Below are 23477 nucleotides of genomic sequence, written 5' to 3' on the forward strand. Positions count from 1 at the left end.
AGGAGAAGCTTTGGGAAACCCGATTCTGAAATATGATAAACTTGATTCCTTTTAGTGGGAAGCCCGTTTTCTCCTAGTTTCTCAAATTGCTTAATGTTTTCTTCTCGCTTCTTATCACTTCTCATTCGTTTTCTCCTCACTTTTTACAGTTTTCATATTAAAATATATAAATTTTTAATAACAAGCCTGCATGTTGGTTTTATCTCATTTTATATTTGTGTCATTTCGATTTTGCACAACTGCTTCATATTGTTTTCTCTGTGTTTCCTTTTCATTTTTCGCACTCTTGCATAATCGCTTCACAACCGTACCCCCCTTCCCACTTCATAATAACACTCGGTTCCCCAATTCCGCTTCACGCATCGTTTCTCGTATATATGACTATGCTATTGTGTGTTGAAGCTAAAACCACCCTACCCCACTAAAACAAATAGGATATCGCATGAGGTGAACTAATATACATAATATGAACCAACTGATCTGTTGACATCTGAATGAGCTGAGCGCAAATGCAACTGAACCTAACGATGAAGATGCATAGGTCGCTGAATAAAAAAATCTGGCAACCCAGTTTCAGACTCGACTTAGTAAGGATCTGGTCCATTAGCTGACCCAGTTCTGAGGTCGACCATCTTTTTATATATTTTGCTAGTAGGTAGTTAGTCTCTCATTTTAGTAACCCAAATATCGATTTTTATATAAGGATTAATTAAAAAACAGATAATAAAGGAGTATAGAGAGACTTTCCTCATAGATCTTACCATCTTTGGCGACATTTGATTTTTTTTAAACTGTATACTTGATGAAACAACATAATAAGCAGGGCAATATCCAAGCTGTTTTTCACGAAGGATTTTTCCTCCCTGAAAATTTTAAGGATTATTGAAGGTAATAACATGCCCAGTGGTGAATTAAATCTCATCTCATTTGGTTGTTATGGTGCCCATTTGCCCCATGACCGGTTATGAATGGGGGACCAGTAGGGGTGCAAAATGGATTGGATTCAGGCTGAACTTCTTATATCCAAATCCAAGTCCAAAATGCAAACAGTAGACTCAAACCTGTGTCCAGATTCAAATCATATCGTGAGGTAGGATTGAATCTGGAACCAAATGATACGTGGTAATACAACATCCAGTAAAAAAAAAGGAGACACGGTCTTTACAAGTACATTTGTACTAGAATGGAATTTTCATCCAAATCTGAATTGGACTTAACCTAAAACATCTTTCTGAAAGTGAACCAAATCCAAATCCAAAAGGACATTAAAATCTTGAAGAATTTGAATCCACAAATAATATGTCAAATTTAGATTGGATATCCGACCACATTCCATCCTTTTGCACCCGTAGGGATCAAACCATCAATATGGATAACATCTAAATACTGAACAGGTTCTTTGGAACCCCAGAAAGTACCAAAATGAAGATTAATCATAAGGAAAGAACCCTGTTTTGTGGTTCCCATGACGCCCTCATTGTACTGAGCAACGTGCCTCAAGTAACTTATCACAAGAATCGCTAAATTTAACAAAGTTACAAGCATCTCACAAAATCAGTGACAATCCAATGAGAATTTGCATTTGTTGCCATCAGATTTCCACAAGAAAATTCAGTGGAAAACAGAAGAAAATTTGCTGCACAGATGCAGATCCTTTTTTCCTTTCCCAATCAATGTGCTTGAATGCATCAGAAAGTACATTCATGAAACCGGGGGATTGCGAGAGGGGTTGATCCTCTCCCTCGCTCACTTGTTAAGATGTATTTCAACCTAAAGGTTACCTGTAAGGAGCAAACACTATGGAAGCGTTATGGCCACCGAAGCCGAATGAATTCGACATCCCCACTTTGATATCTAGCCTCTCCTTCGTGGGGCCAACCAGTACCTTGGTATCCTGCAACAACATAAGTTTCAGATCAGAGAATCAGAAGGAATGTAACTTTGTAAAATTTTGTGGGGGTTTATATGGGCGTGCTGCGCATGTGCACATGAGTGTGTGCACGTGTGACTTTCATAAAATCAATTCTTTCAAATACACACCACGCCTGTGTCTGGGTTATCGAGGTTGATGTTTGGATGAATCCAGCCTGTTCGAATTGCCTGTATTTGGACAAACATTACTTCAAGTCAGAAAACAGTCTGATCATTGCAATTTGAAAACATTAATCATTATTACCTGCATCATTATCACAATAATATAAAACCATGTTCTATTGACGGGGAACAAAATTGATCATTTAGCTGATCAAATTCACATGCGTATTCATTCCGAAAATACAATACCACAATTAAATTGTTGAAATTTCCATAATCTCATTGAATATGATGAATGTGTACCAGTTATTCTCATTTAACACATGCACACAAGATGTGCACACACATGCACACAAAATATAATAGTATTATTAATGTAGGTAATTTAACAGTTCAAACAGAGATCAAATAGAGGGTTGGGGTGTGATGAGGTATCACGCCCCCAATCCGTCAATACAGAACATAGAAACTAAAAAAAACAGCATCAAGGGGACCGACTAAATGAGCATCAAAAGATGGCCCTGCAGTTCCTTATCCAATCTGTGGGAAGGTCTGGCCATTTTCGGCGCGCCCTCACATTGATTTCCCATCGAAGCTGGTTGAAGATCCCTTTAAGGTCACAAGCTTTACCTTTGAAGATGAGTTGATTCCTCTCTAGCCATATAAGCCTCCAAGCTGTCAAAATCGATACACGCCTTAGAAACTTCCAACGGAAGCCCTTTGAGTTTAGATGAGGTGCAATCAATGTCTCTAGGAAAGGAGATGTCCAAGTCCACAAAGAGGTTATACCAAGCACGACGCAACAATGTGCTAAGCTACAATTCCAAAAAAGATGAAATGTAGACTCTGCAATGAAATATAAGTGACAAAAAATAATGTCACAAAATGGCTACAAGAAGGCACAATCACATAAGCACAATGTCTCTATTGGACAAGATACAATATGCCATGAAGGGCAAACACCAAACACACAAAAGGGAGAAGAGAGAACTTAAAATAATAACGAAACTATTATTGAAATGCTTAAAAAAACATAGTTAAGAGAAAGGAAGAAATCACCCTTATATACACCTCAAGAGGGGCCAAGGGGAGCTCCCAAAAAAGTCTTTGGGAGCTCCCCCAACAGTCACATTTGTGACAGTTGGGGAGAGTCCCAACGACTCTTAAGGGAATCCCCTTTTACCCCTTTAATTAATAAAAAAATAAGAAAACAAAAAATATAAAAATACAAAAATGTCCCTAATAGACATGTCTATTTACAATTAGATGAAAAGATCAAATTACCCCTAGTGGGCATTACAACATATATATATATATATTTTAACACTCACCTTCAAACTGATGGTGAGATCACCAAAAGTTTGCTTAAGAGAAAGTAAAAACAGCTTTGGTAAAAAAATCTGAGCTGATACTCTGAAGTGACATATGGTAGTTGAATGGTGTTTCGTAAAAATTTATCTCAAACATAATGGCAGTCCATCTTGATGTACTTTGTTCGTTCATGAAAGGTATGATTGCTAGCAATGTAGATGACATGCTTATTATCACAACACAACTTCGAAAGAATAGATATAATGATTCTCATATCGTTGAGCAGACTTCTTAACCAAATAAGTCCAGTTGTAGTTGTAGCCATCACCCTATACTCAGCTTCTTTGGAAGATAAAGACATCTTTTGTTGTTTCTTAATCTCTTAAGGGAATCCCCTTTTACACCTTTAATTAATAAAAATAAAATAAAAAAACAAACAATATAAAAGTACAAAAATGTCCCTAATGGACATGTCTATTTACAATTAGATGAAAAAACCAAATTGCACATAGTGTGCATTACAATATATATATATATATATATATATATATATATATATATATATATATATATATATATAAACATCCATATATTTTAACACCCTCCCTCAAACTGACGGTGAGAACACCGAAAGTTTGCTTAAGAGAAAGTAGAGACGAGGTGATGGCAAGGCTTTGGTAAAAAAAATTGTGAGCTGATAGTCTTAAGTGTTATACGGTAGTTGAATGGTGCCCCGTAAAAATTCATCTCGAACATAATGGCAATCCATCTTGATGTGCTTTGTTCGTTCATGAAAGGTGTGATTGCTATCAATGACTCTTATGTTAACAACACAACTTCGAAGGAATATAGATAATGACTCCTAGACTTCTTAACCGAACAAGTTCAATTATAGTTGTAGTTGTAGTCATCATCCTATACTCAACTTCCGTAGAAGATAAATCAGAGTTACCGGAAGCGCCTAGGCAAAAGGGGAAGCGCGCTTCCCCGAAGCGCGCTTCGGAAGCGCGAAACGTCGCGCTTCCGAAGCGTGAGGGGAAGCGTCCCCCTTTTTTGGGAAGCGCGCTTCCCTTTTATGGGAAGCGCGTCCCCCTTTTATGGGAAACGCGCTTCCCATAAATGGGAAGCGCGCTTCCCCCACGTTTCCCCCACGCTTCCCCCTCGCTTCCCCATTTTTTTCATTTTTTTTCGCTTCCCCTCGCTTCCGGTTCGCTTCCTAGGTTGCTTCCGGTTCGCTTCCTAGGTCGTTTCCGAGACGGTTCGGAATTTTCTTCTAAGTGGTCCCACGCTTCCCCGCTTCCTAAATTTTTTAAAGTGCCTCGCTTCCCGCTCCCGCTTCCCGTATCGCTTCCCGCTCCCGCTTCCTCGACTGGTAACTCTGGTAGAAATTGTTAAATTGTATCTCCTATGTACATATATTTTTATATGTATATAACGAGAGATACATATACATATATGTATATATGTATCTATATATATATATATTTCCTTCATGTAACCCCAGGGGTATTTTTGTCTTTTGTTCTATTTTACGCATATTTACATTTGTAAATATGTTTGTAATTTATTTCTTTTTCTTTTCTTCTTTTCATTTTTTCTTTTTCTTTTCTTCTTTTCTTCTTTTCCTTTTTTCTTTTTCTTTTTTTTTTTATTTTGTTGACTTAGTCAACCTTGGGGGGGGGGTCCAACACTAGTCGCTGGACCCCTCCAACGGTTAGATTTCTAACCATTGGAGGGGCTCCAACGACTAGTGGGAGCCCCTCCAAGGCTTCCTCTCCTCTATAAAAGGGGTTGAACCCCTATTGTAAAATCATCCAGTGCTTGGAGCATTGTTCTCTAACTTGTTCAATAAAATTCTTTATATTTTTGCATTTGGGTTCTCTTTTTGTACATTTGCGTACATTGTTCTAAGTGTTCTTGTGCCTTTGTGCACCTCTCCCTTTGTGGTGGTTGTGCGTATTTAGCACTATATCTCTTTTGAGATATTTTCACATGGTATCAGAGCAAGGTTGGAAATTGAAGATCGTGTGATTCTTCATCTTTTTCAAAGTGCCTCGTTAAGTGTGCCTTTGGCTTCTTGGTGATTGAAGTAGGAACTTCTCTTCCATCAATATTTTGGAAGATTCTTACGACAAGAAAGACTTAAGAATCCTTTGTGGTACGTATATATTTTTCATTCTTCTATCTCTAATAGGTGAGAAAGAGTCCCACTTTTCACTTGGTTTTAAATAAATGGCTTCAACTACCATGTTTGGGCCGGTAATATGGAGGCTCAAATTAAGGGAAAAGGTCTTTGGGGATATGTTAAATGAACCATTCCCGAACCCGAGCCTAATATCACCATTATTGATAAGGGTGAAATAAAGGTTTTTGATGGCGAAGAGAGAGAAAAAGCTTTTGAAGAATATAACAAAAGACATGAAGAATGAGAGATGAAAAACTATAAAATTCTCTCATGGTTCTTTTCTTCCGTTGAAACGAAAATAAATGCCAATATTTTGAAGTTCAAGAAAGCCTTTCAAGTATGAGAATATCTCGAAAGAATGTATACTTCGATAGATTTATCCCATAAATATTACCTCCAAAAGAAGGCATTAACCTTTCAACAAGGGGAAATGTCCGTTAGAGAATATTTTGCTGATCTATCCACCATTTGGGATGACCTTGCTCTTCAAGAAACTAAATGGAGTGGAGAGGCTATTGAATTAAGGGCCAAACATCTTGAAGAGGATCACTTCTTTAACTTTTTAAACAGGCTTAGACACGAATTCGAGCAAACTAGGTCCTCTCTCTTGTCTTCTTTCTCTTCTCCTCCGTTGGAAGATGTACTTACCAAGCTAAGCGGAGAAGAAACTCGATTGGGGATGAATAAAACCAATCAAAGTGTGTTGGCCGTTCCCTCTAAAGATGAAGATGAGGGTACTTATGCTGTCTCTAGGCCGAGAAACTATGTCACATGGGTGCGGGTGCGGGCGCGGGTGCGGGTGCGGGGATTCGGCACTTCCAAAAAACCCGGGTGCGGGGGTGCGGCAGGGACAAAAATGTAATATATATATATATATATATATATATATATATATATATATATATATATATATATATATATATATAAAAGGGGTCAGCAGCTGCAGCTGACAGCTGTTGTCAGCAGCAGCAGCTGACAGACAGCTGCTGTCAGTTGTCAGCATTACTTTTTTAAAAAAAAAAATCGCAGCCCATTTGGGCATTTTTTAAAAAAAAAAAAATCCAAAACAAGAATGGACTTAAATGATCCTGGGTGCGGTCAACGCACCCAGGATAGGGTTGACCGCACCCGGTGCCGCACCCGCACACGCACCCGCGTCGAGTCGCGTCGACGCGGGTGCGGCACCCTGCTAGCCGAATCCCTGTGACATAGCCGAGGAATAATGTCAAAACATATAAACCCCCTCACTTCAACAAAAATCAAGGAGGAAGAGAAAATGGTGGACAATATGGAAGAAAAGATTATAGCAAAATCATATGTCACTTTTGCAAAGAACCGGGTCACATTAAACCGGTATGTCCTAAATGGAAAAAGATGGTGGCTATGTCTACAACTTTCCAACAATACAAGGAGGAAGGATCGTCAACTTCCAATAATGTTACATTATCTCTAAATCAAATAATGGAAGCTCTTGAACCTCTCCTCAAGGGATCCGTTTCCAGAGCTGCCATGTCCACCTTCTCTCCTTCCGGTAAGATTCTTTGACTCTTAGACTCAGGTGCATCCTTTCATATGACTCCAAATGTTTTTGCACTTTCTAAATACTCAAAAAATTTGTCACACTCTTTTGTTTCTACGACGGATGGAGCTTCTCTTGAAATAAAGAGAATTGGAGATTTCGAAAGTCAAGGTTTTTTTATTCCTAAAGTTAGATTTATCCCCAAATTAAATTTAAATTTGCTTTCCGTCTCTCAACTATCGGATCATGAGTGTGATATCAAATTCTCATCAAATAAATGTTGGATACAGGATCGTCGGTCCGGGAAGTTGATTGGGGAAGGCTCTAGCAAAGAAGATCTATACTTTATGGAATTTCTTCAAATTCCAAAACACTCTTTTTTGTAATGTTGCCCAATATAAGGATATAAATGTTTGGCATAAACACCTTGAGCATCCAAATATTGTCAAGCTTTCTTATTTACATTTTACCAAAACTTTATGTAAAGACAACTTCAATTGTAATGATTGTATTCTTGGTAAAATGAGAAACTTACCTTTTGGACAAATAACTATGTTTTTAACTAAGCCTTTTGAAATTGTGCATTCGGATGTATGGGGACTGGCACCTGTTGTGTCTAAGGGAGGGTTTTCATATTAGGTTATTTATGTTGATGATTTTTCAAGATATAGTTGGATCTACTTCCTCAAGCATAAACATGAGGTGTTCTCTACCTTTAAGGTTTTCCATATGATGATACAAAACCAATTTAATAGTAAATTATAAATTTTTAGAACCGATTCCAGGGGAGAATATCTTTCAAATGATTTCAAAAGTTATATTGAAAATAATGAAATTATTCATCAAAGCTCTTGTCCCAAAACTCCTCAACAAAATGGATTAGCTGAACGAAAACATAGACATATAATAGAAACTAAAAGAACCTTACTCATTTCTCAAAAAATTCCAAAAAGATTTTGGGCCGAAGCGGCTCTTGCTACCTCATAAATCGACTTTCATCCAAAAATTTGAACCAAATAACCCCTTTTGAAATCTTATATAAAAAGGAACCCGACTACAATAGACTAAGAATTTTTTGTTGTAAATGTTTTGTCCTCACCGACAAAAATGATAAATTATCTCCTAAAGCTATATTCCTTATGCATTTTTGGGATATTCGGAAACACAAAAAGCTTTTAGATGTTATGATATTAAAAATGACAAACTATATGTTTCAAGAAACGTGCCCTTTTTAGAGAACATAAGTGGTTTTGAAGAACACAAAGCTCATGAAGATAATGCCGATTACTCTTTCTTGTTCGAACTATTATCTAGAAATGAAGATTTTTTTAGTGATGATGAAGTAAATGAGGATGAGGGTAGAAGCAAAAGTACTCCACAACCCATCCAACATGAAGAAAAAATGATAGTTGAACCAATCGCCTATACACATAGAGATAAAAATACCTTTAGAAATGCAATAGAAAAATATAGTGACCCTAGTGAATCTTCTAACCAATCTCGAAGAAACATAAGTGGTTTTGAAGAACACAAAGCTCATGAAGATAATGCCGATTACTCTTTCTTGTTCGAACTATTATCTAGAAATGAAGATTTTTTTAGTGATGATGAAGTAAATGAGGATGAGGGTAGAAGCAAAAGTACTCCACAACCCATCCAACATGAAGAAAAAATGATAGTTGAACCAATCACCTATACACATAGAGATAAAAATACCTTTAGAAATGCAATAGAAAAATATAGTGACCCTAGTGAATCTTCGGATGTATGGGGACTGGCACCTGTTGTGTCTAAGGGAGGGTTTTCATATTATGTTATTTATGTTGATGATTTTTCAAGATATAGTTGGATCTACTTCCTCAAGCATAAACATGAGGTGTTCTCTACCTTTAAGGTTTTCCATATGATGATACAAAACCAATTTAATAGTAAATTATAAATTTTTAGAACCGATTCCAGGGGAGAATATCTTTCAAATGATTTCAAAAGTTATATTGAAAATAATGAAATTATTCATCAAAGCTCTTGTCCCAAAACTCCTCAACAAAATGGATTAGCTGAACGAAAACATAGACATATAATAGAAACTAAAAGAACCTTACTCATTTCTCAAAAAATTCCAAAAAGATTTTGGGCCGAAGCGGCTCTTGCTACCTCATAAATCGACTTTCATCCAAAAATTTGAACCAAATAACCCCTTTTGAAATCTTATATAAAAAGGAACCCGACTACAATAGACTAAGAATTTTTTGTTGTAAATGTTTTGTCCTCACCGACAAAAATGATAAATTATCTCCTAAAGCTATATTCCTTATGCATTTTTGGGATATTCGGAAACACAAAAAGCTTTTAGATGTTATGATATTAAAAATGACAAACTATATGTTTCAAGAAACGTGCCCTTTTTAGAGAACATAAGTGGTTTTGAAGAACACAAAGCTCATGAAGATAATGCCGATTACTCTTTCTTGTTCGAACTATTATCTAGAAATGAAGATTTTTTTAGTGATGATGAAGTAAATGAGGATGAGGGTAGAAGCAAAAGTACTCCACAACCCATCCAACATGAAGAAAAAATGATAGTTGAACCAATCGCCTATACACATAGAGATAAAAATACCTTTAGAAATGCAATAGAAAAATATAGTGACCCTAGTGAATCTTCTAACCAATCTCAAAGAAACATAAGTGGTTTTGAAGAACACAAAGCTCATGAAGATAATGCCGATTACTCTTTCTTGTTCGAACTATTATCTAGAAATGAAGATTTTTTTAGTGATGATGAAGTAAATGAGGATGAGGGTAGAAGCAAAAGTACTCCACAACCCATCCAACATGAAGAAAAAATGATAGTTGAACCAATCACCTATACACATAGAGATAAAAATACCTTTAGAAATGCAATAGAAAAATATAGTGACCCTAGTGAATCTTCGGATGTATGGGGACTGGCACCTGTTGTGTCTAAGGGAGGGTTTTCATATTATGTTATTTATGTTGATGATTTTTCAAGATATAGTTGGATCTACTTCCTCAAGCATAAACATGAGGTGTTCTCTACCTTTAAGGTTTTCCATATGATGATACAAAACCAATTTAATAGTAAATTATAAATTTTTAGAACCGATTCCAGGGGAGAATATCTTTCAAATGATTTCAAAAGTTATATTGAAAATAATGAAATTATTCATCAAAGCTCTTGTCCCAAAACTCCTCAACAAAATGGATTAGCTGAACGAAAACATAGACATATAATAGAAACTAAAAGAACCTTACTCATTTCTCAAAAAATTCCAAAAAGATTTTGGGCCGAAGCGGCTCTTGCTACCTCATAAATCGACTTTCATCCAAAAATTTGAACCAAATAACCCCTTTTGAAATCTTATATAAAAAGGAACCCGACTACAATAGACTAAGAATTTTTTGTTGTAAATGTTTTGTCCTCACCGACAAAAATGATAAATTATCTCCTAAAGCTATATTCCTTATGCATTTTTGGGATATTCGGAAACACAAAAAGCTTTTAGATGTTATGATATTAAAAATGACAAACTATATGTTTCAAGAAACGTGCCCTTTTTAGAGAACATAAGTGGTTTTGAAGAACACAAAGCTCATGAAGATAATGCCGATTACTCTTTCTTGTTCGAACTATTATCTAGAAATGAAGATTTTTTTAGTGATGATGAAGTAAATGAGGATGAGGGTAGAAGCAAAAGTACTCCACAACCCATCCAACATGAAGAAAAAATGATAGTTGAACCAATCACCTATACACATAGAGATAAAAATACCTTTAGAAATGCAATAGAAAAATATAGTGACCCTAGTGAATCTTCTAACCAATCTCGAAGAACCAAAAGATCTAGAAAAAATCCTTCTAGATTTATATCCTATGAGTCCTTTTCTCCAAAGCATAGGGCATGTCTTAGTGCCATTCACTCCTACCAAGAACCTAGAAATTTTGGAGAAGCTAAGGAAAGAATAGAGTGGAGGGACGCCATGGATAACGAGCTTAGAGCCCTCAACAAAGCTAAAACTTGGGTTTTTCAAGATCTCCCAAAAGGAAAGAAATCAATAGGATGTAGATGAGTTTATAAAGTCAAAACTAAGAGTGATGACACTCTTGAGAGATATAAAGCCCGCCTTGTCGCTAAAGGATATAGTCAAGAATACAACATTGATTACGAAGAAACTTTTGCCCCTGTTGCACGAATGGTCACTGTTAGGTGTTTGATCACCATTGCCTCTATTAAAAACTGGAACATTTATCAAATGGATGTCAAAAATGTTTTTTTAAATGGGGACCTTAACGAAGAAGTATATACGGATGCTCCTCCCGGCTTGATGTTCCAAAAGAAAAAGTCCTTCGTTTGCAAAAAGCTCTTTATGGTTTAAAACAATCCCCTAAGGCTTGGTATGATCAATTTAATGAAGTAATGGTTCAAAATGGGCTTGTTTTATGCTACACTGACACTGCTCTGTTTGTTAAAAGGTCTGATGCAGGTATTGTGATTTTACTACTCTATGTTGATGATATGTTGATAACAGGTAGTGATATAAAGGGCATCAAAGGTACTAAAAACACTTTGAAAGAAAGATTTGAAATGTCAGATTTGGGGTATCTAACTTATTTTCGTGGTATTGAGGTAGCCTATTCTCATAGAGGTTATTTTTTGTCTCAAACTAAACTTGCATGTGAGATTCTTGACAAATCTGGTATTACTGATGATAAAATTTGTTAAACTCCTGAAATTGTGGGATCAAAGATGAAAATCGATGATGGGATTTCGTTGAAGGATCCTACCCCCTACCGACAACTTGTGGGGTCTCTAATGTATCTTAGCATCACAAGGCCAGACATCTCACATGCCGTACACACTGCAAGCCAGTTCCAGCATGCTCCCACATCCGTTTATATGGGCGTCGTTCTCCGAGTTGTCAGATACATAAGGGGAACTATCAACAAGGAAGTTTTTCTTTCCTCATCCTCTGAATTAAATTTGATTGCATATACTGACTTTGATTGGGGAGGTGACCCAAATAACCGTCAGTCCACTACAGGCTTTTGTATTTTTTAGGTGAATCCCTAATTATATGGAGATGCAAGAAACAACAAAAGGTGTCTCTGTCATCCTCAGAAGCAGAATATCGAGCCATGGCTTCTACAACTATGAAAATTGTGTGGATTCATCAATTGTTACAGGATATGGGGATTCAGGTTCAAGGACCTACTAAGTTTTGTTGTGATAATAAGAGTGCAATCTACATTGCCAAAAATCACATATTTCATGAACACACAAAGCATATTGAGATGGACTGCCACTACGTTAGAGAAGCATACTTGCAAAGAATTATAGATCTTCCATACGTGACTTCAGAATATCAGTTGGCAGATTTCTTCACCAAGGCTCTATGCTCTCCCAGATTCAATTTTCTTCTTGGCAAACTCTCGATCATTTTGCCCTAAGTTTGAGGGAGGATGTTAAATTGTATCTCCTATGTACATATATTTTTATATGTATATAACGAGAGATACATATACATATATATATCATATATATATATATGTATCTATATATATATATATATATATATATATATATATATATATATATTTCCTTCATGTAACCCCAGGGGTATTTTTGTCTTTTGTTCTATTTTACGCATATTTACATTTGTAAATATGTTTGTAATTTATTTCTTTTTCTTTTCTTCTTTTTCTCTTTCTTTTTTATTTTGTTGACTTAGTCAACCTTGGAGGGGGGTCCAACACTAGTCATTGGACCCCTCCAACGGTTAGATTTCTAACCGTTGGAGGGGCTCCAACGACTAGTGGGAGCCCCTCCAAGGCTTCCTCTCCTCTATAAAAGGGGCTGAACCCCTATTGTAAAATCATCCAATGCTTGGAGCATTGTTCTCCAATTTGTTCAATAAAATTCTTTATATTTTTGCATTTGGGTTCTCTTTTTGTACCTTTGCGTACATTGTTCCAAGTGTTCTTGTGCCCAAGGTTTTAAAACCCGTGACTCGGGACTCGACTCAGTCTTTATTGACTCGTGACTCGGCGGGTCAACTCGGTGACTCGGACCGGGTTTTGTTAACTTTTGATTTTAAAAGAAAATAATATATAATTTGTCTCAAACCATGTTTTTCAGTAAACAAGAGATGATAAACTCATATACAGGGGCTCATGTTAAGCAAAATATGTCTGTAGTTGGGACTTTTTAAAATGGTCCATGCTTGGTCTGTACTGAAGTTGATGAGACCTAACCAACTCATAAATGTTGTAATGGCCAGTTCACCAGGTTCTACCTTTTGTAGGCCCAATCCACTTCAAAATCAGAGTTTGATCCTGGCTCAGAAAATATTGGACTTGTGCTTTATGAAACATGCCCACATATCAAAAGTAACCATGTACAGTATAGAATTACACTTTTAAGTTGCACTAGGATGACTGCTAGAAAAAATTGGCCACAGTATCTGATTATGCAGAATAGACTCACAAGGAAATCATCTAATAAAAGACAATATTGAACAACAGAATGAGGGGCCGAGGCTTATAGTTTTTGAGATGAAACTATGAAGGATATCCAATGTGCTTTGTAAGAGAAATTCAGCCATACGAGAATCACAGTCATAACAAGCACATGAAACTTGCTTATGTAGTGTACACTTTCAACTACACATAGCTAAAGACAAGTTCTTTTCAAAGTCATGATCCTATTCAGTCATAAAAAATAAATTAACATTATAGCCATTTCAGTAATTTGAAAAATAGAAAGATATTTGAGAGAAAGTATGGGTTACATACTATGTGTGAGAAAATCCATAACAAAATCAAAGAAGAAATTCTCAAGACAACTGATCAAATTATACAAGCCAATTAATTATTCCCTATTGATCTATGTCACACGGACTCGGCTCCAAGGTCGCCGCACCCGCGTCGACACGCACCGACACGGGTGCGGACACGGGTGCGGCTCGGACTCGGTCAACCCGACCCTGGGTGTGGTCAACGCACCCAGGGTCATTTTGGTCCATTTTTTGGAAAAAAAAAATTTTGAATTTTTTTTTTTAAATTTTCTGGGCTACAGCTGTAAGGAAAAAAACCCATCACAACTAAAAAACCTGTACACTTTCAAGTTTTAAGTACAGAATGGGCACAACTCAAGTTTTTGTGGTTTTTTCCTGTATGAAGAAAGTGAATTATTACAGTGTATGAAGAAAGTGCCCAAAAGTGAATTATTCCTGTATGAAGAAAGTGTACAGAATGCCTTCACAACTCATCACCTGTCCCCTAATGGGCACAACTTTGACCGAGTCTTATATATATATATATATATATATATATATATATATATATATATATATATATATATATATATATATATATATATTAATATATATATAGCCGAGTCCCCGTGTCCAAATTTTTTGAAATTGCGCCGCACCCGTGTCGCACCCGCACCCGCACCCATGTGACATAGCTATTGATGCAAGAAACAATTTTTTTTATTCTGAAATACCCAAAAAATCAAATTTCAAACATCCCATAACTCGCCCGAGTCAGGCTGAGTCAAGCCCGAGTTTTGGCAAACCAAGTTTGCCTTGCCGAGTTGACTCGCTGGAGGGCCGAGCCGAGTCAACGAGTTGACTCGGCGAGTTTTAAAACACTGCTTGTGCCTTTGTGCACCTCTCCCTTTGTGGTGGTTGTGCGTATTTAGCACTATATCTGTTTTGAGATATTTTCACAGAAATACGTGTAATGAAATAAACAGAAATGAACACAATGTCCTAGAATGGACATTCACAAGCAAGATGCAAAGAACAAGTCCACAATGGACAAACACAAGGCCTAGAATGACTTGCTAAAAGGAAAAATCTTATAAAGCAAGAAATTGGCTTGGAAAAGCCCAGGGTCTTTCCACTAGGGAGAGACCAAATAGCTTTCTTGATTTCCTCCAAGGAGAAAGCACTAGAGACTCCCACCCTATCTTCTTCACTTAAGGATTTGAATGCCAAATGTGAGATATCATAGTCTGCTACAACCGTATTAGAAAAGCACACCTTGAAAATTCTGTGGCACTAGGCAAAATATGGGAGTCTTCCTTCCTTGTCCCATTGATCATCAAGGATGAGATGTCGTTCACCCTTCTTCTTGTGGAGGAGGGACAGGTGAAAGCAATGAGTATTCATCTCTTTCGACTTGAGCCAATGAGCCTTCGCTCTTTGTTTTCACCGTATGCATTCAAGAAAAATCCAATTGACTGTTACATATTCATTTTCTGTAAACCAATAAAAGTTAACTAGCCTATCAAACAAAATCAAAGCACCCATTTGAAACACAAGGGTATGAAAGATAGAGTCATAGAGGGATTGCATCTTGTCAATGATTTATCTTCCTTATTCCAACTTGCTTGTCACTGATAACACTAATAGCTTGTGTCAACCCACGTTATGTAAGATATTCAAACACTGTTCACCAAAAGAAATTGCACACAATCCTTGCTTTTTCTACTTTCCAAGATATACTTCCACACTCTTCATGAAATACGTCCATATTTTGGATCCTCCGTACTATTGTGCACTGTGAGTTAGCAGACTCTCAAAGATGTTATTAAAAAAGAGAGTACAAATATGTACATTGAGATCATCCTCTAATAGAAATTCTTATGGAGTCCATTGCAGAAATATACCCTGAAAAAAAAAGACAATTCCTAACTTAAATTCTCAAAGAGGATGACAAAGTGAGGGTCATGACTTCAATGAAATTGCTGTGTTTTCATTCATACTTCCAATTTTTTGTTTGTATATTCTCCAGTCATACAAATAAGAAATCTCTCATCTACAAAAAACACACATTGGGACCACATTCCAATGTTCACTACAAACTTGCAGTACTTTTTTTTCCCTTTTTCTCAACAAACTTTGTTTCATTCCAGGGTTTCTTTCATAGGCTTTCCTTTTCTTCCCCAGCATATTCCTTAGTACTAATAATACGAACTGTTTAATCAACAAATAACATAAGATGGATATGAAACACCTCTTGTCTAGATATCTTGTTGTCTAAAACAATACCAAAGAATACAGCTTCAAGAATCTACTTGTGCAGCCCATCTCTATAGACCACTTGCCAGTCGGTTAATATTTAGGGACATCAAACCATCAAATGGTTGATGCCACTGTTCTGTCAAGCTGTGATAGAACATAACTTCTAAAAGCTGTAATGCAGCTATATACAAACCATATAGTTGAAGGTCATGGAATAGACAAATAAATTCCAGCAAATCAAGATCGTGCACCCATAATAAGTGATAAATCATGGTTCAGCAAAATTTGGAACAGAAGAATTAAGTTTTTTACAACCTACTTGATTTAGCCAAAGGAATATGTGGTGAATTAAGGCCACAAATGAAGACATTCATGTTCAGTTGCATCTAAAAATACACAGGAAAAGTCAAAACATACAGGCCATTGTAGTATTAAACACATGAAGAAGAAAATGATATCTACAAGGCTTTAGTTTCAACAAGAATATTGTCAAATGTAGTGGCGGAAATTTGTATTTGGAGCAACATGGTTATCAAATTGACCTATAAAGCACCCAAGAAATACACAAGAAGAGCAGCAGCTTGACCACTATAGATGGACCATGCTCATGCTGAAAGCTAAATGGGAATAGAAAATAAGATATGATTGCAATGTTACACATCCCAAGATGCAAGTTCTAGATAAAATTTGCAATCGACAAGATAGTTTTGAATATGATGAAAATGTTAAACAGCTATTCCTCTAAATGGAAGGGTGATTCAAAGAAACCTGTAAAACCCGCACTATAATATGCAATGAAGTATCAAACTACAAAAACCAAATAAAAGAGAAAATGTGCACGTGGTTATGACACTTAACCAAAGGCGGATGTCTAGATTAAGGAGAAAAGATGAACCACCATATATTAGTAGCCTCAACAAAGACAAAATATTATTAAATGTCATGTGTGACTGCTTAAGCAAATTCCTTGTTTTGGCCCAAAAGTAAGATAGGAAGATGTGATTTAGGAAGAAGGAAATAGATAAAGTACCAAAAGCAACCTTAGGTGTAAGGGATAAGGAAATATAGCTTGCAAAGCCAACATCATGTAAATAAGACAAGGACTAAAGATGAAGATATAAGCAAACTTCAAGATTTCAAGCATATGAAAAGACAGCTGAGATTCAAGAATAAGAAGCAATTTATTCCATGGAAAGCTCTATCTTGATAGTCCCCTTAGTTGTCAAAAGCAGTAGGCAGAGCCTAGGCGAAAGACCCCTAAAAAAGCTTAGTCGGGCCTAGGCGGCACTAGTCGGTCTAGGTCGAACCAAAAGAAAAAAATGTTGAAAAAAGTAGAAATATCACAATAAATTGTTAAATTTAAGTAACAAATATATGATTGTGACTATGAATGAAGTATAAGTGTGCACTTCAACATAATATAATTGCATAACATTGAACATAAACAGAAACAATTTGAATATATTATATATAAACACTGATTATATAACTGAGAAACAAAATATTATATATATATATATATATATATATGTGAAAACATAGAATAAACAATATATATATATATATGAAAAACAGATTGTATATAAATTATATAAGAGAGAGAGAGAGAGAGAGAAACGGCTAGGCACTTCCCCCTTTATATTTGCCCTAATAGGGGTGAAAACGGGTTGGACACAGGCCATATATGAATTCAAATCTGAAATAAAAACATCAATTCAAATCTGGATCGAATATCCAACCTGTTTTCAGCCCAACACAAAATTAAAAAAAATGACATCTGTCCCTGCAGCCTAGGTGGGGACAGCCTAGTCGGGAAAAAAAGGCCCCACCGACCAAACCCATAAGCCCAAGTGGTGGTGCTGCACCTAGTGAGCCTACATGCCGCTTTTGACAGCTAAGATAGTCCCCATTTCATGCGGGTGGTGCAAGTGCTGAAAGGACACCTTAGTAACAAACATAAAGCAAGCCACCATCACAACTTTAAGAAATTTAGGGACAAAAGAAGATATGGTGAACTCATCAAGGCCTCCTAAAAGCCACGGATATGGATTCATTATCTACACAAAATATAGTCTGCAGCAACAATTCTACCCCTTGTTTCTACCCCTTTCTGTAAATAGGTCTCCATGTACTCAGTGCAGCCAGGCCAGTGTGGAGTTTCCCATCCTACCCATAATTACCAAACTAAGTAGCTTGCCTAAGCTCACAGGAAATATATGATTATAGATTTATAATCATAATCTCTCCTCTACAAAGTGCAGCAATAATTAAATTGTTTTGCATCATTACAGAAATGAAGAAGGTGCTAACATGAGTTCTTTGTAATGCATCATCTTTAGAGGACTAGGCCATGCATCATCAATGTAAAGACAAGAAAAAATAAATTAAAGACAAACCTCTGTCAAGAACGTCTTGTACAATTGGTCTACAGGAACGACCAACAGAAAACATGATAGCAAATTTTTTTTAATTACTGTATAAGCTGTGTGTACCTGTACAGTAGCAACAGCTTCTACGCCCCCTGATGCACCCAGTAGGTGACCAATCATAGACTTGGTAGAATTAACACGTAACTGCAAAAATTATATCTTTGTGTTCACAATACCCAAAAAAGTATAAAGAAACCTAAAGCAACATACGTGAAATATACAAAAATAGTAACATGAAGAAGAACAAGAACAAGATAAAAAACAATAAAACCAGTTACATCACCTCAGGATTCTGACCAAAACAGTCCATCATAGCTTTGAACTCTTTCAAATCACCGGCTTGTGTGGAAGTGGCATGTGCATTTATGTAGTTTACATCTTCCCTAGCTACACCAGAATCAATCAAGGCTTTCTCGATGCAAAGAGAAACACCTCTGCCTGTTACAACCAGCAGCTGAGTTTAAACCTCAAAATCTGTTTACAAATTATGAGATAAAAATTTTGGTACAGGAACCCAATTATCTACTGTTCATTTTTTATACCTCCAGGATGAGGCTCTGTCATGTGATATGCATCACAAGTAAAGGCTCCACCAAGAAATTCAGCATAGATATTAGCTCCTCTTTGCTGTATATTAAAAAATGAACTGAAAATTCAGGCAAAGAATAAACAAAGACATGAACTCTTAGAGTAACATGTATTTTTTAACCTTAGCATGTTCTAGCTCTTCCAGCAGCAAAACACCAGCTCCCTCTCCCATAACAAATCCATCTCGGTTCTGCTCAGAATGAGAAAAGAAGTATGGTATAAGAGAAAATACAATGTTTACTTCAACTTTTTCCATATTTTCATAGCAATGAAAACAATTCAATATAAGAGATAGGCGTGAAGTTCCACATTGAAAATCAGGTCAAGTAATACGATCATTTTGCTGATTGAATACATGAACAATAAAATCACAGATATTGTTTTTATGGGTGAAAAAACTTAAAGAGAGGGCTAATCTTATACACTGTCCCATGGACGAGATGCTTTTGCAGGTTCACCATTCCTCCGAGATAGCGCTCGTAATGCTATGAAACCTCCAAAAGCTGCTCCAAGAAACATAAACATGCTGAGATAAGCAATAGCATTACATCTGGATCAAAATATGGGGAAATAAAGAATGGACAAAAATAAGTGAAGTTAGAGGGCATATTTTATAGGAGGAATGCATACCAATGGGGATAATTATCCCTTCAGAGCCACCAGCTAGCATTACATCCTGAAAATCATTAATACATGATCTTGCATGAGACATATCTATTCTGTGCTTTGAAGTGCTGGCTGACCATCAGAAAGAATGCCAAGCTTGTTCAGATGGATGGAGAGGGGAGGGGATTATGAAGCCAGAAACTTACAGCTTCACCTCGTATAATGTGGTTAGCTGCATTCAGTATGCAAAAGTTGCTTGTGGCACATGCAGTTGAAATTGAATAATTGGGACCCATCCAACCCTGAAGTTGAAAACAACCAGACCATCTCAATTGCATAGATAACACCCAAAATTGAGAAATTAGCCGTTCCTTGTTGAAGTTTTATCATAAATGCTGGCTTACCAAATCCATTGCAAGTATAGCAGAGCCCATATTTGTTGTAGCAAAAGGTACACAGAACGGACTCATCCTTTTATAGGAAACCATGAGAGCAGCCACAGAATCATGAATGACCTGTTCCAGTCAACATGATACAATGTGAGGCAGGTCAGAAATTCTTCTAATTTACTTAGGACTTGTACATCTGACTTTCACCAAAACCAGTAAAAACAGCGACACTTTTTGGACTTCATACGTAATAGACATTTTATACATACACTTTCTAACCAGAGTTACTGGAAGCTTCTTAGATAGGTGGGAAGCCCGCTTCTCGGAAACTCGCTTCGGAAGAGCGATACTCTTAGCTTCTGAAACTTGATGAGAACCTCGATTCTCCCACGCTTCTCTTATGTTTTACACACACTTTATCTATTCTTCTTATATGTTCTCTTACTCAACTTTTCATGTTTTTATGTGTTTTCTCTCACTCTTCTCACTCACTTTCACGTGCTTTCTCTAAATTGGTAGTTATCATTTTTAGATTTTGTTAAAAATTTAATTCTTACACTAAAAAATCATGAAATTTAAGAATAGTCACTTTTATTTTAGTTTTTATTTGTTTCATTTTGATTACCATTCAATTCTTATATTTCTTTTTTTTATTCCTCGCTTCCCGCCTCCTATACATTTTAAAATGCAATGTTTCTCGCTTCCTCTTCCCATATCATTCCCTGCGGCTTCCTAGTCTAGCAACCTTGTTTCTAACTAACATAGTATTCATGTATAAGCCACACAACACTTGAGCGTGTGAATGCAACTTCCATTTAATAGTTCAAACCATTTAAAAAGTTTCAAAAGAAATGAAGTGCCAAACATTTGGACCAAACATTGTAAGGATGCCCATGTTACCTTCATTCCACCAATTCCAGAGCCTATCAGAACGCCACATTTTGTTAGATCCAGACTTTTCATGACCTCTTCTGTCACCTCTCCATCAATCAATGCCTTTTTTCCAGCAGTGAGCAAGTAAAGCATAAATTTGTCCATTCGCTTTGACAGTTTTGGTGCAACCCATCCATCTGTTGAGAATGATTTGATTTCTCCTGCAATCCGCTGCATAGCATGCTAATCAGTAGACAAGAAAAAAAAAATCGGATATACACAACAGTCTAGAGACTCTAGACTGAATTAGACAGAAACTATGATGTATCCGGATAACACAGAAACTTACTGTTGAATAATCTGAACAATCAAATGATTCAATTTCACTTATTCCACTGACACCTTCAAGGAGGTTGTTATAGAACAACTCTGGATCATGGCCTAATGAAGACACTACACCCATCCCTGTAACAACAACCCTTCTTTGCTTAACAATCTTCTTCTCTGCAGCCACTTCATCTGTTGATTGCACAGCTACTGCCACAGTTTTTCCTGCAACATTTATAACTGAATAACAATAATCCAATTTACAAATACAAGAACCATGCATAAACAACTATCTACAGGAACCAAAAGCTTACAGGACAGAAATTACCGTCATGGGCCAAAAAGACAATAAAAAACATATTTATTGGACAAAATTCATCAGGTTCATCAAGGTTTGTGACCATTGACATGCAATTAGAGCAAGATTAAGAAAGTGAAACATCCACGGCACTGCTAGACTGAGGTAAAACCCAAGATTGATAACTGCTCATCAAACTTTATGCCAAAGAAAGACACATAAACAGCTTAACCGGAAAAAGAAGAAGAAATGCAAATCAGTCTAAAACTAAAAAACTAAATTCAGAACTTATTCATACAAACTAATAAAAAAAGGATATTAATGCCCTTTATATTAACTACATCTTCCCCTAACAGAAAATTAACAGAAAAAAGGGAAGATTGCAATTCGAGATTATCAATCATTATGCCAAGAAGGATTAACACGTACCTATCCAAGAAAAAGAAAAGAAAAGAAGAAGAACAAGAAGAGATGCAATTGTTGCATGACCCGGAAACTGAATCAACTTTAGTACAAACAATGCATTGAAGTACTACGTGAAACAAAACAAGATCTAAATCATATAAAAATTAATTAAAAAAATATAACCAAAATCCCATCACTCCAAATCTATATATGCAATAACCTAAACAAAAGTAAAATAGACCAGCAAAAAAGGCTACAAAGAATCCAAAAAAAAACATTGAAAAACACACCTCATGCCTAAAAGATGAACATATTGGCCATTGCAAACAAAACCGGAGGCAAATGAAGAACACCCATTAAGGCACATACCAGCAGCAATGCCACTCGATCTTTTTCTTCGGCGGCAGACGTCGGATCCTTTGGAACCAAACAGGGAGAAACCAATCTCCCCAAAGAATGGGGATCCTTTGGAGTTGTAGTAATCTTGGCAGGGCTCAAAGGCCAAGCAGGAGCTGAGTCCATGGAGGCCCGAGGCTAGGCTGGTCTTAATGAGCGAGGAGGGCTCGAGCCCATTGAGTTCAGAATGCCAAGAGAAGTCGTCCATCAGAGAAGCGATCTTCCTCCTCCGAGCCCACTTGCTGAACCTCCTCCCCGTGCTGAACCCGTGGGAGGGGCCGAACTTGGGAGGCTTTTTCTCCTCCGTCAATGAGAGAACCGTTCTTGACATGCATGTTGCCACTAGCCATGTGCAGAGAGGAGACACGACGGCCATTTTGTGCTCTCTCTCTCTCTCTATATATGTACACAGAGATGGAAATCCTAGATGGGGACCCTATAAGAGTGAAAGGAATCCAAGAGGACCAAGATGTCTCTCTCTCTCTCCCGCTAGATGTCTGGCTGTCTGTGTATCTCTTTCTCTCTCAAAAGGAAATAGATTGAAGAGAAAGACGAAAATCCAAGATGGGTCACCCTACTTGCATTCTCTCTCTCTCTTGCTACGCAAAATCGAGCAGAGTGCCACCGAAGCCGCCCAAGAATCTGAGGCCTGCGAGAAAGAGAAGCCGTCAACAAAAGCAAATAGGATTATCAATTCATTGCCAAAGCCTTGACGATTCAACTCCAATACCGACACGACGAAACCGCAAACCGCAATAAAAACAGCCAACTATCCAAGAAAATTGCCAATACACAAAAAAAATCCCCAGAAATCGCGGCCACAAAACAGTGACCAATATATGCTTCTACGAATCAAGCTCACGTTGTTCTGGCGCCACTTGCACGCCCATACTTTTTTTTAATAGCAAGGAAAAACAACACAAATGTGGGGTTGTGCCTGCTGCAACATTTTGTTGTTTGTCTCACTCGGCCTAGTTACCTGGTATCTCTTGTGTATAGAAAAATGAGGTCACTTTTTTATGCTGTGCTGATGACTGAACACCACCCATTCTTGAGAAATGTT

At 36.9% G+C, this 23477-nt stretch overlaps 1 protein-coding gene across 4 annotated transcripts; it reads right to left on the reverse strand.

Moving 5' to 3' along the window:
* Window positions 1–1418: 1418 nt before the first annotated feature.
* Window positions 1419–23221, reverse strand: LOC149831380 (3-oxoacyl-[acyl-carrier-protein] synthase II, chloroplastic-like). 4 transcript variants are annotated; one of them, XM_090013857.1, is made up of 13 exons: window positions 22388–23221; window positions 21338–21540; window positions 21016–21219; window positions 20131–20241; window positions 19933–20028; window positions 19751–19796; window positions 19544–19623; window positions 19242–19310; window positions 19075–19159; window positions 18816–18970; window positions 18596–18676; window positions 2041–2100; window positions 1419–1894 (listed from the first exon to the last, which is right to left on the reverse strand). In XM_090013857.1, the coding sequence occupies exons 1-13, from the start codon at window positions 22788–22790 to the stop codon at window positions 1778–1780; spliced, it is 1710 nt and encodes a 569-aa protein (XP_089869983.1). In that variant the 5' UTR covers window positions 22791–23221; the 3' UTR covers window positions 1419–1777. The 4 variants fall into 4 exon arrangements, with proteins under 4 accessions (XP_089869983.1, XP_089869984.1, XP_089869986.1 ...); XM_090013858.1 differs by lacking the exons at window positions 1419–1894; window positions 2041–2100 and adding an exon at window positions 2384–2709 and having other exon boundaries at window positions 19751–19858; window positions 19941–20028; XM_090013860.1 differs by lacking the exons at window positions 1419–1894; window positions 2041–2100 and adding an exon at window positions 2384–2709.
* Window positions 23222–23477: the final 256 nt, after the last annotated feature.

The sequence above is a fragment of the Nuphar pumila genome, chromosome 7, assembly GCF_984573655.1.
Source record: "Nuphar pumila chromosome 7, dmNupPumi1.hap1.1, whole genome shotgun sequence".
Lineage (NCBI taxonomy): Eukaryota > Viridiplantae > Streptophyta > Magnoliopsida > Nymphaeales > Nymphaeaceae > Nuphar > Nuphar pumila.